The sequence below is a fragment of the Hylaeus anthracinus genome, unplaced genomic scaffold (assembly GCF_026225885.1).
Source record: "Hylaeus anthracinus isolate JK02 unplaced genomic scaffold, UHH_iyHylAnth1.0_haploid 0, whole genome shotgun sequence".
NCBI classification, from domain to species: domain Eukaryota; kingdom Metazoa; phylum Arthropoda; class Insecta; order Hymenoptera; family Colletidae; genus Hylaeus; species Hylaeus anthracinus.
This window is the reverse complement of record NW_026533254.1, coordinates 5991723-6006855: the sequence shown is the minus strand read 5'-3', so window position 1 is coordinate 6006855 and position 15133 is coordinate 5991723. Positions and strand designations below refer to the sequence as shown.

Genomic DNA, 15133 nt, shown 5'->3' with positions numbered 1-15133 from the left:
TTGATGCATTCGAGTAGCACTGGAGGTGCAAATTAGTAGAAACGAAGAATAAGAGTAGACGGAGGCGAGAATGGAACGAATGAAAACAACGCGAGGCTAGAGATTATTCGAATGAGAGCGATTCGGTGACAGCGTGATGGAAATTCATGTGCGTGTGGTACAACGCAACGAGACGCTAGAATGGTTGAAATTATACCAGCAGTTATTTTATGAAAATAAACGGGTAGATATCTTGAAACTCATTTAGAATCTAAAACACAATATACATTATCATATCAAAAACATAGTAAAAGGTACTGTTTATTCCTTCTAAAATTCACTTATCTTCTTACATGATAATACAGGCAATGAATAGTGTCGAAAATTGTCTAGTATCATTCAAAGTGAGGATTGTCAAAAAATGTATCGATAATTGGTGTATTTACCTTATTTTTCGAACAGTGACAGGGTATACATCACGATGAATTAATAGACAAAACCTACTTAGCGCGATACAAGGTACGTCGATTTACGATAACAACCTGGATAAGGTGACGCGCATAAGTTTGCCGTCGTGGCGTCACGTTTCGTTCTCTCCTGTATTTCTTGGCATTCGAAGCAAGACACTTCTGATCCGTGGGGAAAGGCCGCAGTATAAGAATCGTAGAACGATTTGTTTCCTTCAAATGAGATTGGCAATTAAGCTGCTGGACCTAGCAGAATACTGATAGCTCTTTCGTTTACCCGATCACGCTTCGCTATCCCCTGTCTTCATTCCTGGTAATGTGTTCGCAATGTACCGCATTATTTGCCTCTTTATTATCAAAAAGCATTCAAATTATTCTCATCAGACAATGCCAATAATAAATAAAAACCACCAAACACTGGAATGACACCAGCGTGAAAACGAAACGACACGAAGCAAGATTTTAATGACGGCAACAGTAACACGTTACAGTATCATGTTACTGTAACGTATTACTGTAACATGATATTGTAGCATAATACTGTTCAATTTTTGCAAGTTTGTGTATTGTAATTGTCACCCTCTGCCCCACTGTGCGTCGCAGGCGAAACACGCCGATCGAAGTGTCCTCGCGTTGACTGATTGGTGCAATGCGTACGTGTTGTTTACCCCAATTGAAACTCGATTCATTAACTAGACGAGAATTGAGGCGCGACGCAAATTAACGTGTCCCTACAAATAGTGAAATTAATTCACGGAGTGGATATTATCGCGACATTTACGAATTACTAGCCATTTAGGTGGATTTTGGAATTCGCATAAACACGTGATTGTATTTGCACGACTTGTAATGAGTCGAAGCTGCGTCGTTGATTGCAGATGATCAATTGGAATCGTTTCAACGTGACACATTTAATCTGACAAAATGTCTCTTTATCGCATATGAAGGTTGATGAAAATGAATTCTAGAGTCTTGGGTAGAGTATGATCTTCGTTTCATTTAATTGTGGCGCATCCTTAAAATTTGCTTAGGTTTTACGTGTTGCTTAGGCAATCTTAAATAAAGAAAAATAGATTAAATTGTAAGAGCTGTCTCATAGTATTAGCTACAACTTTGTCTGAAGTAGAAAATAACCAATGTCAGAAAAAATATCGTATCATAAATCTGCGTTCGAAATAACGAAACTTCTGCATTACATGATACGCAATAACTTCACGTAAAATCTCACCTGGTTAAGTCGTCGAGATTCATAACGCTGGGGTAGCAGAGAAAGATGACGAGATCCGACTCCGGTATGTACAACATTTGTCCCTGGAAAAGCAACAAACTTGGTCATGACAGGGGAACGTGCTAATCCATAAACGCAGCTAGAAATTGCGCCATGAACTGTACATTTGCATCCGACGATCAGTACTAACTTTCAAGCGCAGACAGGAGTACTCCTCGGTAGCATCAACGCGCATCACTCCCTTCTTCGTTCGCAGCACGTACACCGTGTTTATGTGGGACAATATGTTCTCGAACGTTAATTCTAAATGTGGCCTGACCTACGACAACGAAGCTGCACGTTTACTTGAATTCGAGATGCACAAACCAAAGTCATATTAAACCAAAGTTGGAGGAACCAATTGTGATTTGCTTTGATTTAAACAAAGATAATTTATATCAGTGGAGGTACTTAGTCTATATCATATCGATAAAAAATTTATTGCATCCAGAAGGAAATTATAAAAATTCATAACCATTTTCAACATTTACCAGAAATATTTCTATTTCTTTACCAAGGTATCATAAAACAAGTAAACAAACCACAAATATTTCATTATTTAATATACATGTAAAGCAATCATTTTAATTGTTGAAATGTGTTTCCATCGTGTGAAACGTTTACTCCAGAATTGTTGGAAGGAAATTGAATTATGCGCGCGCAACGATTCTCAAAGATTCCTTGAGATCTAGTAGGTGAAATTCAGTGACGACGACAGGGGAATAATAATGGGAGGATAATTGATTACGCTCGCGGACACGTGCACGTGCAGCTATGCAAATGGAGTTAAATGGTTCTGTTCCGTCGGTGCGTGTCATATCGTTTGAAACAAACCGCATTTGAAAGATATATGATTGCACGCGCGCATGCGGATCCCCATGAATAATATCAGCCAGTGGCCACGACGTGTCGGACAATAACGTAATTTCGTGGGCCACGCTAACTAATGCGCCAGTTCGTGAAATAAAACGCCATTATCAGTCCCTCGTCGCTCGTTATACGGGTAACCCTACCGCGTAATTGAAATTAAAATGATTTTTGTGGTAGACCTGTATTTCCACACTGGGAAGAGCAATTATCCACGCAAGATTATAGTTATTCGCGGTGCATGTGCAGTTGATGACATTTAGACCTGTTATTTCGACGTCATTTAATTAATAAAACACGAGCGAGAGAAGTAATTGCTTTAGTTGATATAATAAATTGATTATTTACCAAGTGATTATTTCATTTTCGCTACAATGGTATTGGAAAATTGAATGATATTTAGGAATGATTATAATTTACTTCCTGAACTTTGTGTTTTACACAATATTTTTGCTTCGATAAGTATAAATATAATAAATACGGTTTTTTTTTTATTTAAAATACAACTGGATGGTTCTGCGTTCGTTATTCCTCTTTTTCTGATCTAGATTTATACGTTGAAGTAATGGAAAAGATTAATCATCGCGTACACTCCCTACAAGACGCACGAGTTACCGTGAGAACAAGGAGATATGAGAGATTAAATAATAGAAACTCATTGCTACAAACGTGTACCGTGTGGATTTATCAAATTAGAGAGCTTACTCTTAACATCTCATGCATCGGATGGATGAATCGTAGTCGTGTAAACTTACAGTCAGAAGAATGTCGTTCAGTTTGCAATTACCAGAGCACACTTGGGGTATGACACGAGTTATGGTGCAACCAGTTTGGACTATGGTGAGGTCCTGGTTGAACATCAGATGAAACGGGAAAACTCGGCAGAACGTCATGGGGCTCACTTTGGGTTCTGTAACAGATTGCAAAAGGAATTTTGTGGTAAAAAAAGGGATTCTATTGAAGTTACTTTATTTAAGACATTCTGCTTTCGAAAATCGTGTTTTAAGTATAGATCGTGAAGAAATTATTTTTCTAACGAGGGATTACTGTTGAATAAATCGAGTGCTACTTACCAACAGATAAAGTCTCCAATTCAGCTATCATAGGGTTCGAAACTACCCCCGGCCCGGACGTGTTGGTTATCAGAAATTGCACGTGATCGCACTCGTTCTTTGTCTTCAATATCCGCATCTCTACGTCCGTGCCGTGGAGCTTTTTCGCCACGGTCTATGACGATGAAAGTTATAACTCGTTTAATCCCGGTTCGTTTCCGCCTCAGTGAATTTGTTACGACGAAAATTAAATAGCCAACGTCTATCGATCTAACGCGCGTTTAACTGGGGCCAACAAAAACGAGCACCGTGACGCGTTATATTGGCATAAATGTCATTACTATGGAACGCCCGTTTTCCACGATAAAAGCCTTATAGGTAAACGTATGTCGGTGTTTTAGGTACAAATAATTTCCCTTTGAAGGAGAATTGCGACGTTCAGAAAATCCTACACTACCCAATTGCTGATTGTTTCTAGAAATTATGCCCAGTTCGTTGATTTTACGAAAAACTGTATTTAAAATTTGTCTACAATACTAAATAGAAATCAGTGAGGTCAAAGATGATGGAATGTTAGCATAAGATTAACTGAACTCTGTTTTCTATGAAAAATAGGCTTTCTATAATAGAATAGTGATATTCCAGTTGAATAATTTATACGACGATACTGAGCGTAAAATAGCGTCCAGAATCGAGTTCCAGAATATTAAAATGAGAAGATGAATCGGCCAGTCCAGTGCCTGTATCAGAATTCCCTGTGGGATCAAACTTTTACGACCTATCGATCTTCTCCATTTGCTGATATCCGCTCTCTAAAAAGGAACGTCACCAAATCGACGCATCTCAATTTTTATGAAGTATCGTGCTTTAACATAGCGAGTAAAGAAATCACAAAATAAATGTAAGAAAGAACACTGAGTATGTGTCTAATATTTTTCAAGACTCAGCTTGTGATTCAATATTCACCAAACTTGAACGAACTTGTGTTTCATGTGTCAGTTCAAAATAGCCGCTAGAAAGTTATTACTAACATCTTCATTTGATTTAACAGGGTCACCATTAACCCATTCACTGCCAGACAAAGCGTTTTGCCTTAGGCGCCAAGATTTAATACAGATGTGTAATCTAGGTTATTATTTTGATAATAAAAAATGATATTAAATTTATTATTTTAAATAGAAAATTTACGATCTCCTTTTGCAATAATTCGTAACTCAAAAGGCTACGCTGTGTAGCATAACTATAGCACCAGCTATATTCTTAAATGTTTCGAACTTTTAAGTTCAGAGATCAATGTAAAAATCATTATTAATCGTATCCTTTCAGCTCATATAATTGATCTTTCTTCGTTTCTGCTCAAAAGTCTGAAATATTTAAAAATATAGGGGTGCTATAGTTATACTCCGCAGAGTATAAACTTATCCCTTGAGTAATTACAATCAATTTGAACTACGAGACATCTCGTAGTTGGTAGTGAATGGGTTAATCGCGAAACCCTGAATTATTCCATTAACAATATTATCTATCGGGTTATACTTAAAGATTTTCGGTCACCAGTTCAGATGGCCCAACGTAGTAATTTTCCTAAAATACCTTAACGATACCAATGACGATATGCTCCAAACCAGGTCGATCGGAGTAATAATGCAATATAAGCGCTCCATCATCTGGCCTCTCTGTGCAACGGAAAGAGGGCGCCCTCATTCCAGGATACAAAGTGCCTAAATGATCGTGAAGGGCGTCCAAATTCTGTAATTGAACGTTACCAGACTCTCGTTAGTTTGTTAGTGTACTGAAACTAACGAAGCACATTATTTCATCAGCGCGCGAAATGTTCCGTCCATAACTTGCTTTCAACAATCAAAATTTACGTTTGCTGGTTGAAATGCGTGATCATGCACTATAATACCTGTCGTCTGGTCTCAGCGCAACGTGCTATTCGTTACAATTACATCACGTGGAGCGCGGAAAGCCAGTGTAACGACAGGAACGTAAAGTACCTTAGATGGAATCATTAGGAAACAAATAATTGTTGGTTCGAGTTATTCCTGACCTATTCGCAAAATTGAATTTTAAGCGTTCTTCTGAAAAGTTCAAAGATTAATTTTTTTCTGACAATTTTATCGACGAGTACACCCATCAGGGTGGATATAATCATTGTTTTCATTTCATGGAAATAAAATATCTTTGTTCGACGTGTACCGATATAGGATGAGAACAAACTGCCTGTACGTGACACCTGACTCGCAGAGAACCGGAAATGAAACCTAGCGGAAGAAAAACGCCACGACTGATAATCTCGTTCCGCGACGGCGTTCCATTTGTTAATCACATTGCGCGCATTCATCGCGATAGACGTTTCTTGTTACGCGTGTGCGACTTTCTTCAATTTTACTCTCCGCTCAAACGCATGTTTTAACTACGGTCGTTAAATGTGTTAGGTTGAACGAGTTAAAGTCATTTTATTATAAATTTTAATCGCTTTATTGACCCAAATGGAACGCGAGTATCGTTCCAACAAGAAAGCAACAATTTATTGATCATTACGTATGGGCGAGAAAATTCGGCGCGATCGAGAACTGGCAATAACTCCACAGTTTGTATTCTGTCCGCGTGAACGAGTTTATGCGTTTTTTGTCCAATTACTCAGCTACACGTTGCGGCAATCGCTAACCGGTCGGTCGTGTCTCCTCGGAACGGGTATCCAGGGTTTAGAAATGCATCGAAAGCGGAATGCGCGAATGAAAATTCCGCGGTACGCAGGTGCACCAGCGGGGATGGGCACATTCGAATGATTTTATAATAGAAATACATGTGAATTACTGAATATATGTATTAGGTTCATGGATCAATCGTTTTCAACCTTTCTAATCTTTTAAAAAAATCATGTGTTGAAAGCCTTTCTGAAAAATAATATTAATGTGTCTATTAATTAAGTAGGAACGTTTATCACAGAGTGAGTACGAATGAGCCGTGACTATGGAAGAACTAGGGCATATTTGGAATTTTATAAAATGCCAACTATTCAAGATATTAGTTTGCCGTTCACTGCACAAATCGATTAACTCCACTTTAAAAAAATCTTTAAATTAAGTGTCAAAGCACTTGGTATAGCCATAACTTTTTATATTTATAATAACTTTCCTGAATAATAAAGATTAACACCATTAAACGACAAACATTATTACATCGTATTATTATTTGTACATTATTTCATCGTATTACTCAACTTTTTCTTTTATGGAGTTAATCGGTTTATAAAATGAACGGTTCAAATGTAACTTTTACATGAATTTACAGGCGGATTAATGATTAATCCTTTTCCCTATATTTTTCTCTGATTCCAGAGTTATTCGAGTAGAAGCTAGCGCAAGAATTTTTAGATTGTCCCATTCCATCGGAAAGTTCTTTGATTTCAATGCGAAGAATGCCATTTGTACCCAATGTGCCTTGATGTCTCGAAACCTGGAGGAGAGAACGACCATGGAAATAAATAAAACGCGTTGAAACGCAACTTGGCAGAGAGCTGCGATCGATCTGCCTACGTATCATCATTTCTAGAGACTTTCACTTCCAGGCCGCATGGAAACGGAATCGCAGGAATCTCGATGTCGCTCGTCGCACGCGTCGCTCCCAGGTGATATTATTTAGCTTGTCGCGAAAGTGAACTTTGAAACAACGACGCGCCTACGCTCGATTTACCTGTAAGAAATCTCTAGGTGTCGCTCCCAGCACCTGGAGGATCTTGTCGTAGCCAGAGTCTTGGCAGAACTCGAAGAACATCCGACCGAACAACTCCAAGATCTCATCGGCTGGAATGTCTAAAACAGAATAGATTCTCCATGGAATATTTGATTCGATTAAAGTTGACCCATTCACTGGCAACTACGAGATGTTTCGTAGTTCAAATTGATTGCAATTACTCAAGGGATAAGATTATAGCCTTCTGAGTCACGAATTATTGCAAAAGAAGATCGTAAACTTTCTTTTTAATCCGTTCAGACCTTAATTATTTTTTTTCTCGTACTAATGTAATTTAATTTTTAGGGTTAATTCGGACTAAAATTAGTATGGAAATTTTTTTTAAAAATCTTTATAGTGTAGTTTTTGAGGAAAACTGGTCTTTCTTCATGAGCACAAATAAGGATATTCGCCCTAAACGATGGTGTCGGCGATTTTTAAATTTTGTGTCCTCAATTGTGGATACCCAGTATGAAAGGGATAAAACAACAAATTTAATATAACTTTTTATTATCAAAATAATTGATCAAAACCTAGATTACACATCTGTATTAAATCGTGGCGCCCGAGCCAAAACGCTTTCAATTTGCCTATCAGTGAATGGGTTAACCAGACTCCAAGTAATTATTACTAATGAGACTTCAGATTTTTCAGTGATTCAACCTAGAAACTATGTTGTATTCGTTCAAATTTGTGAAAATGTACATACTGAGCCTATTGACTGCAGCTGCTATAATGTTGTATGTAATTTCATCGTCATAAATCTGGCGAACCAAGAACTGTCCATCCATATTAACAGCCGCATCTTTCCTATATTAACAAAACGTGAATAAACAAGTTAGTTCTATTTAAAGTCCATTCAAACTGAAAAGAATTTTCGCATGCATATTGTCGTCCATGAGTTTGGACGAAATTTATAAGTTGCGATGTGACCTCGAACTTCAAGACAGAGCTAAGTATAGGATTCATAAAAGTTTCCAAAGTTGTTTCACGTTATTATGCTAATCACGTAACGACACTTCGCACTTTCTATCGACAGTGCAAACGTTCGAAGAGCCGAATGTACGATTATACAATTAGCGAAAGGTTTGTTTACTACTATGTTGCGTTCCATTTTAAAAGTAAGCGTCGCAGTGAAATTAATTGCCGGGGTTAACGCGTCTGAACAAAGTAAATACTTCCGGGTCTGGCAAGAGTCGGAGTATTTTAACAGGTTGCTAAAACCTCTTCGCGGTTTCTATCGAGTTCATCAAGTAAAGCTGAAAGCCACTTCAACCGTTTGACATGGATATGAGCTGTCACGCCGAGCACGCCTGCAACGTTTTCATGAAATTTTTCGAGAGCCTTTCCTGTACCTAAATGAAAGCAGGAATTCGCCTCAAATGGAACGTGCAAATAACTTTGAGATGGTGCGCATGTGTAAATTCTTGCTCGAATTTATCATTATCAGACAAATCATGCATGTTTCGATTCATACAGTCTGTTCGAGAACGAGTTCGAGTGCGTAGAGCAAAACTTTTCCTTGAAAATCGATAGAGGAGAAAATCGAACGCGACAAAACAGCGGGATCACCCCACCTTGATGCTTTATTATCAATAAGTTGTCCAGTCACCTCCATTGTTAATAATAATCTGGTATCTCCGGAGCATACTTTCCACTAATTTAATAGCATAGCCTTGGGACAAAGACCTCCATATTAATCGAATCTGTCGATATAGCTGTTTCACGGACCAGATGATCTTTTACCCTCAGAGCTTGATCTTCATGATGGATGAACGTGCCCAAAAATAAGCTTCGTTCGAAAAAATTACATTGTCCCAATCACATTCTAAATTTTCTTTCCCCCAAGCGAAACTTTTTTGATGACGAAATATGCTGTACTGTGATCAAGCTGTCCCTCCATGACTCTGCTGTCTTGTCACGCTCGAATTTCTCTTTATTAATTTCCAAAAAAGTTTCTCCGTACACGCTCTTCTCGAACAGACTGTAAGTACATACGAGAAACGTATACAATAAAATCACGAAAGACGATGGTAACATACAAAATTGAACGATAAAATGGTGGAAAGAAAGTAAACGAGAATTAAAAGTAGAATGACAAGGAGTTAAAAAGATCTTCTCAATTGTTGTATCATTTGTATCATTCTACTTATAATGTTATGGTTACCCTTCATAACTTTGTCATTCCTTTTTCTATAAATAGTCGCGTTTATCACTAACGATGAGTAGGAAGAATTATTTGAAATTCTTAATTAAGAAACCATGGTATGATAGAGTTAACCTCACTATGCCTTCGTTTAATAAAACTAAACATAATTGCGTTTGACAGAATCCTGGCAATCTAAAAAAAAAGCAGCTGAAGAGAAGTTTTTCCTAGTCTTCTAGTAAACCATTCTGCATAATACTCATTTCAAAAATCCTTTAACTTTCAAATGAAACATTGTTTTTGAGCGACTGCACATGGTGATAACATTTGTATGCATCGAGTCAAACAGGACAACGTACACGAAACGCCCAGCAACAGATTCTGCATTTCCCAAAACACGTGAATGAGATCTGTACAATTTGTATCGCAAAATTTGTAAACACGCCGTCCTCGAGCTGCTGTGGAACGTCATTTAGGACGGCTAAAGTGACCCCTCTTGGGCGAGCTTTCAAGAGTCATCGTCATACCGTACTCTCAACAGAGGTAACCCACATTCCGGTGCCTCTCGTGCGAAATTCTCGCAAACAATACATGCCTCGTCACAGCATGAACCAGTTATTTTATTCAAAATTAGAAAAAGACGTTATAACGCTTATTCCCACAGAATAACACTCGTTCAATCAACAAACCGTTTAAAGTTTTCATTTTCACGATTAACACATTCGCGATCGCTGACGTGAATTCACGTCACTTGAAATTCTATTCCCGATTATGAAAAAATGATGAAAACCTTTTTATTTAATACACTACATATTTATAACATTGATATTTCAAAACATATTTTGTAGTTTTTATCTTCGCCGCAACGATCCAGCTTCAGAATTTTATTACTGTTAATAATAAAATTTGTACAGAATTTTTCAGAATGAAATTTTGTTTAATAAGCAAAAAACATTGAATTAAGAATAATGAGATTGGTTCATACCGCCTTAATCGCTTTTCAGATGCATTAAATTGCTACAAGGCGGACATCTCTTTTACACTTTGAAGTTGACCTTGTTTTCTTCGAACATGGCGCGAGGATAAGAAAAGCTTATTAGATCTTCTTAGACAAGGGAATATCATGAGAGAAGAAAGTTGCGCTACGTTCAGTCTGAAATAAATTTATACAGCATAAAAGCGTACTGAACGTGTTTTCTTTCGTGCTCTTTGATAAACATTTTAACGCGATGAAAAGTCCCATCAAAGCTTGTCAACTGAAATAATGTTATGCCAGTTATTCTTGAACTAGTTTTCGAATTCAACGATGCTTCAAAATATTCGCAGACAAGCTACGGTATATGCAAATTAAAGGATGCAAATTAAGCTGTAGTACGTGTAATAGCAATAAGTGGAATAATATCAAGATAATACGTGCACCGTCGACTAATTGGAGAAGTAGTTTGTTAGCGCAGAGGTTTGATGGTGTAAACAACTTTCTTTAGCATCTGTCGGGTAACTCGAATAGATGAACGCGCTTATGGCTGTGCTGCGTCGAGGAAGGAAAAGAGCATCACGCTGGAACAACGTCGCGAAGTGCAATTACCGCGCAAAGACAGAAAATCGAATTAAGAGGCTTCCAAGGAGCTGTAACCGCACTTAGAACGTCGACTTGTACTTGTTATCAAACTAGATAGTATGTTACCCCCTTTCCGTTCCGGGGAATGTCAATATTGTACCCGAATTTACCAGAGACTTCGATTAAAAAATTCGTTTGATTCAACTTGTCTTTTTTTCATGTAACACAATATTAACAAAGGAAAAAGAAAGGTCTGTTAAATGAAATTAAATTGACTTCGATGTTATCTTTAAATGTATTAAAAGAAAATTATTAGTTTGATTTTGATGATTAAATTTATTCATAAGGATTAAATTATGAAGATAGAAAAAGAGAAAAATACTAATAACCCACATTCATATTAACATCCATCATTAAATACTCTAACATCGCGAATATGGACTCTAAAAATAGACTTGAACGTTCTCGTCGCCGATAAAGTTTTTTCATACTCGCGAAAGTGCGAATCTGCGCGAAGGGTGGACAGTATACGCGGATAATCACGTTCTAACTATGCCATAAATAACCGGGCATTAACATACTACCAAACCGTTTAATTGAGTCTTAGTAAACCCACGAAACTCGGAGTTTACAAGCCGCGCTATAACGAGCAAACAGTAATTTCTGGCAGCCGTAAAAATGCAAACTGTGGAACGCACGAACCAAGAGCATTTGCTTAAGGTTTTCAAATAAATTATTCGACTTAAAGCGAAAGAAGAGTTCCAGGCTTAAAGAGTATTCATTGTAAACGTACGCATGCTTCGGAAATCCTTTCATGAATTTCCAGAAACATAAATATTTTCATTGTTTGCCCCTGACTCGATAGTACGACTAATAAATCTTTTTTCAACACAGAACATTAAAAGTTTCTCATTATATTCAGGTATAACTTCTCGTTGGAGACGAGAAGTCCAATAAAATTTGTTATCTCATATTATTTTTAACACAAGCAGAAAGACGGACGATGAATAACGAATAGAAAACTTCAGCTGTTCCAAACTTCCAAGCTATTTGGTTTCCGGTTCTGTTGTGGACTTTACTGATGGTATCAGGAAAGTTTTAACGAGGGTTTTTTGATCAAAATAAAATACTACGGATAGCATTGTCTTCTACTGTATAATGTCTTTCCTTCTACTATGCTACACTTAACACATTCGCGACTGCTGACGTGAATTCACATCACTTGAAATTCTAGTCCTGGTTATGAAAGAACGATGAAAATCTTTTTATTTGATGCACTACATATTTACAACAGTGATATTTCAAAATATATTTTGTAGCTTTTATCTTCGCCGCAACGATACAAATTTACGATGTCCAGCTTCAGAATTGTATTATTGTCGCCAGTACTCGGTATTAAAAACGTAAAATATCTGCCGGTTGTGAATGTGTTAAGAATAGAATTTGAAACGGTGAATAGTATGATCGAAAATGAACCCAATAAAATAGGAACCTTCCTATTCACTCTAACTAAATAAACAGAATAAGACAAAGTCTCGGAGACATACTGATTCCTCTGAAAACCGTAGAAAGGATATTCAAAGAATATTTCTGATTACAATAAACGCTTTATAAGAGAACACAATTCTTCTCCCCGCTTATTCATCCCCAGAAGTAACGGATTCCTTCATTATTCCCAATGAATGCTCTCGCAAGCCTTTCTTTCTTTCTTTATTATTTTTTTCATTTACCATTTAGCCCCAAAAGTGCGCATTCTGTTGAGACCACCCGTCGCCGTCTTTAAAAATTCTCTGCGAGGGAAGGATTGTCCTTCCAGAGCACGTGTCTCGCGATAATTCCGCGCCCTTTACTGCCAAGAAAACGTTTACAGCGCATAAACCCGCGTTACGAGCCAGTTGGCTGAGCTGAATCCTTTTCGTTCTTTTCTTATAGATTCCATGGTTCGCAGGAGAGTTTCACGAAGTGGTCTCGCAATCTCGAAAGGAGACTCTAAAGGTCCATTGACGAGGGAAACTGAGATCGAATTCCTTAAGTAAAAACGACAGAGGATAAGAAGTTCTGGTACACCGTGACTGTAAAAAGTTCAGCTTGCGGATTGCGCTTCTTATGCGTTTCGGGCGCCTTTGGCACTGCCATTCTGATCCGTCCATCGAGTTCTAAACTCGGAAGAAGGAGGTAAATCCCGTATCAAGGAATCGTAGCGCTACGAATCAAGCTACGACAGGTATAGTTGCAAAACACAGTGTAATATTGGATCGCAAAGACGGCTATATATTAGGTCATCCCAGAAATTCATGCCACTTATACTTCTGCCATTCAAATATATATATGAAACATACTTTTAAATAACTAATGGTAACTAAATTTTAAGCATGACGAGTATACTCGTCATGACATAAAATACTACTTTTTCACTCAATGACGAATATATACGTCAATCACAGCTGATTGGTTAATTTCTATATAAATTAACGAAGACATGATTTAATTAGTACAAAATTTCTGAGATTTATGTCACCAAATCAAACCAAATTGAAGTGTATTGCGTGGATGATATGTATTGCACGTTCGGGAATTTTCATTTGCGCTTCTTACGGTTTCTTCACTTCGAAGAAGTAAAACCCGAGACGGGTTTCCCTCCAGAACGACACAGTATGATTGGTAAACAATAAAACACTTATGCAGCCTGTTCGATCTAGGATTTAAGGATTCGCCCTGTAGACGCAGGTCCGTGGACAAACACCCTGGAACGCGTGCCAATATTTCGATGGCGTGTCGCTGAATCAATACACTCGGAGTATTGGGTAAACAAAAGTTTATTAAGCGAACTTGTTGATCCGACGAGGAGACGAAAACAAGATTTTCCGTTTCTCCGCATATTTTTCCTTTCGAGCGTGCACCTAGATTTGCATTCATCTTTATTTATTGATACGAAGCGATTGAAGAAAAATCTATCATTGGTTCCTAATAATAAATAAAAGTTAATACATCGAAACGCAAACTGATGTTCTACGAGAATAATCTAATATAAAGCGATGCCTTGAAAATACTTGTAGTAATATATACAGATTCTACTCGAGTGTTAAGCGACCTTAAAACGGCCTTCAAAACTTCCACCTATAAAATAACAATTTTCAATATATTCTCAACCATTAGAAACGATTGCGTTAGCGTACGAGTATCGCTCTACGTTTATGCGCGCGTAGAGCTGGGAGCGTGCTTAGGAAGGGTAGTATGAATAGCGTGCGGTGGTAGTAGGAAAGTTATAGAGTCGAGAGAGCATTAAGGAAACATTAAGAGTCTTTTCACGGCGACCCTTTAAGAACGGAATACCGCAGTAAAGGGTAAACGTATCGTAAGTGTGAAAAGAGCAATTGTCCTCTTAGTAATGGAGCCTATGAAATGTCGGCGATGTAAGAAATATTTACCTCAGTTTTAGAAAACAGAACAGAAGTTAGAAACAGAAGTGTGAAAGCACTTCGTTCAGTCATAAGTTTTTATATTTATAATAACTTTCCTGAATAATAAAGGTTGAAACCATTAAACGACATCATTATTACGCCGCATTATTATTATTAATTATTATTATTATTATTTGTTCATTATTTCATCGCATTTCACAACTTTTTGTTGTATGGAGTTAATCGATTTATGCAATGAACGACTCATATATTAATTTGAGTAGCAGAAGAATAAGTGACATGAACTTCTGGGACGTCCTAATAAATTTTGTACTATGTTAATTTCAAACGTACCACATTTTATTTCTGTTCTTATCCAATAATGACGGCATAGGAAATGTAATCTTCAACAAATTCTTGAGCTAAAGCTCTGAATTTTAATTACGACTATCCAAACGTCAAAGTTCGATTTCAATACACTTGCCTCTCAAATTATCCAAACATTACTCAGCCCCGATCTAAAGGTATCATGCGAAACGTGCTCGAAACCAGCATCAGGTTCATTGAATCAGAAATTCAATCATTTCTCCGGTTCCGATTGGGCGGAAAATTCAATATAAATTCCGTCGAGTACTGCAGGGGCGAAGACGAGTCC

The 15133-nt window shown here is 37.5% G+C and overlaps 1 protein-coding gene across 1 annotated transcript in view; it reads right to left on the bottom strand.

The window, feature by feature from the left end:
• The window catches only part of LOC128896175 (guanylate cyclase soluble subunit beta-1), a 30380-nt gene that overhangs the window by 14189 nt on the left and 1058 nt on the right, over positions 1 to 15133 (bottom strand). Inside the window, exons 3-9 of the mRNA XM_054159380.1 lie at positions 8083 to 8183; positions 7335 to 7453; positions 5226 to 5381; positions 3654 to 3807; positions 3336 to 3490; positions 1865 to 1993; positions 1675 to 1757 (exon numbers count right to left, since the gene is read on the bottom strand). Coding sequence (XP_054015355.1) covers positions 1675 to 1757; positions 1865 to 1993; positions 3336 to 3490; positions 3654 to 3807; positions 5226 to 5381; positions 7335 to 7453; positions 8083 to 8183 — 897 coding nt within the window. The remainder of the gene's footprint in view (positions 1 to 1674; positions 1758 to 1864; positions 1994 to 3335; positions 3491 to 3653; positions 3808 to 5225; positions 5382 to 7334; positions 7454 to 8082; positions 8184 to 15133) is intronic.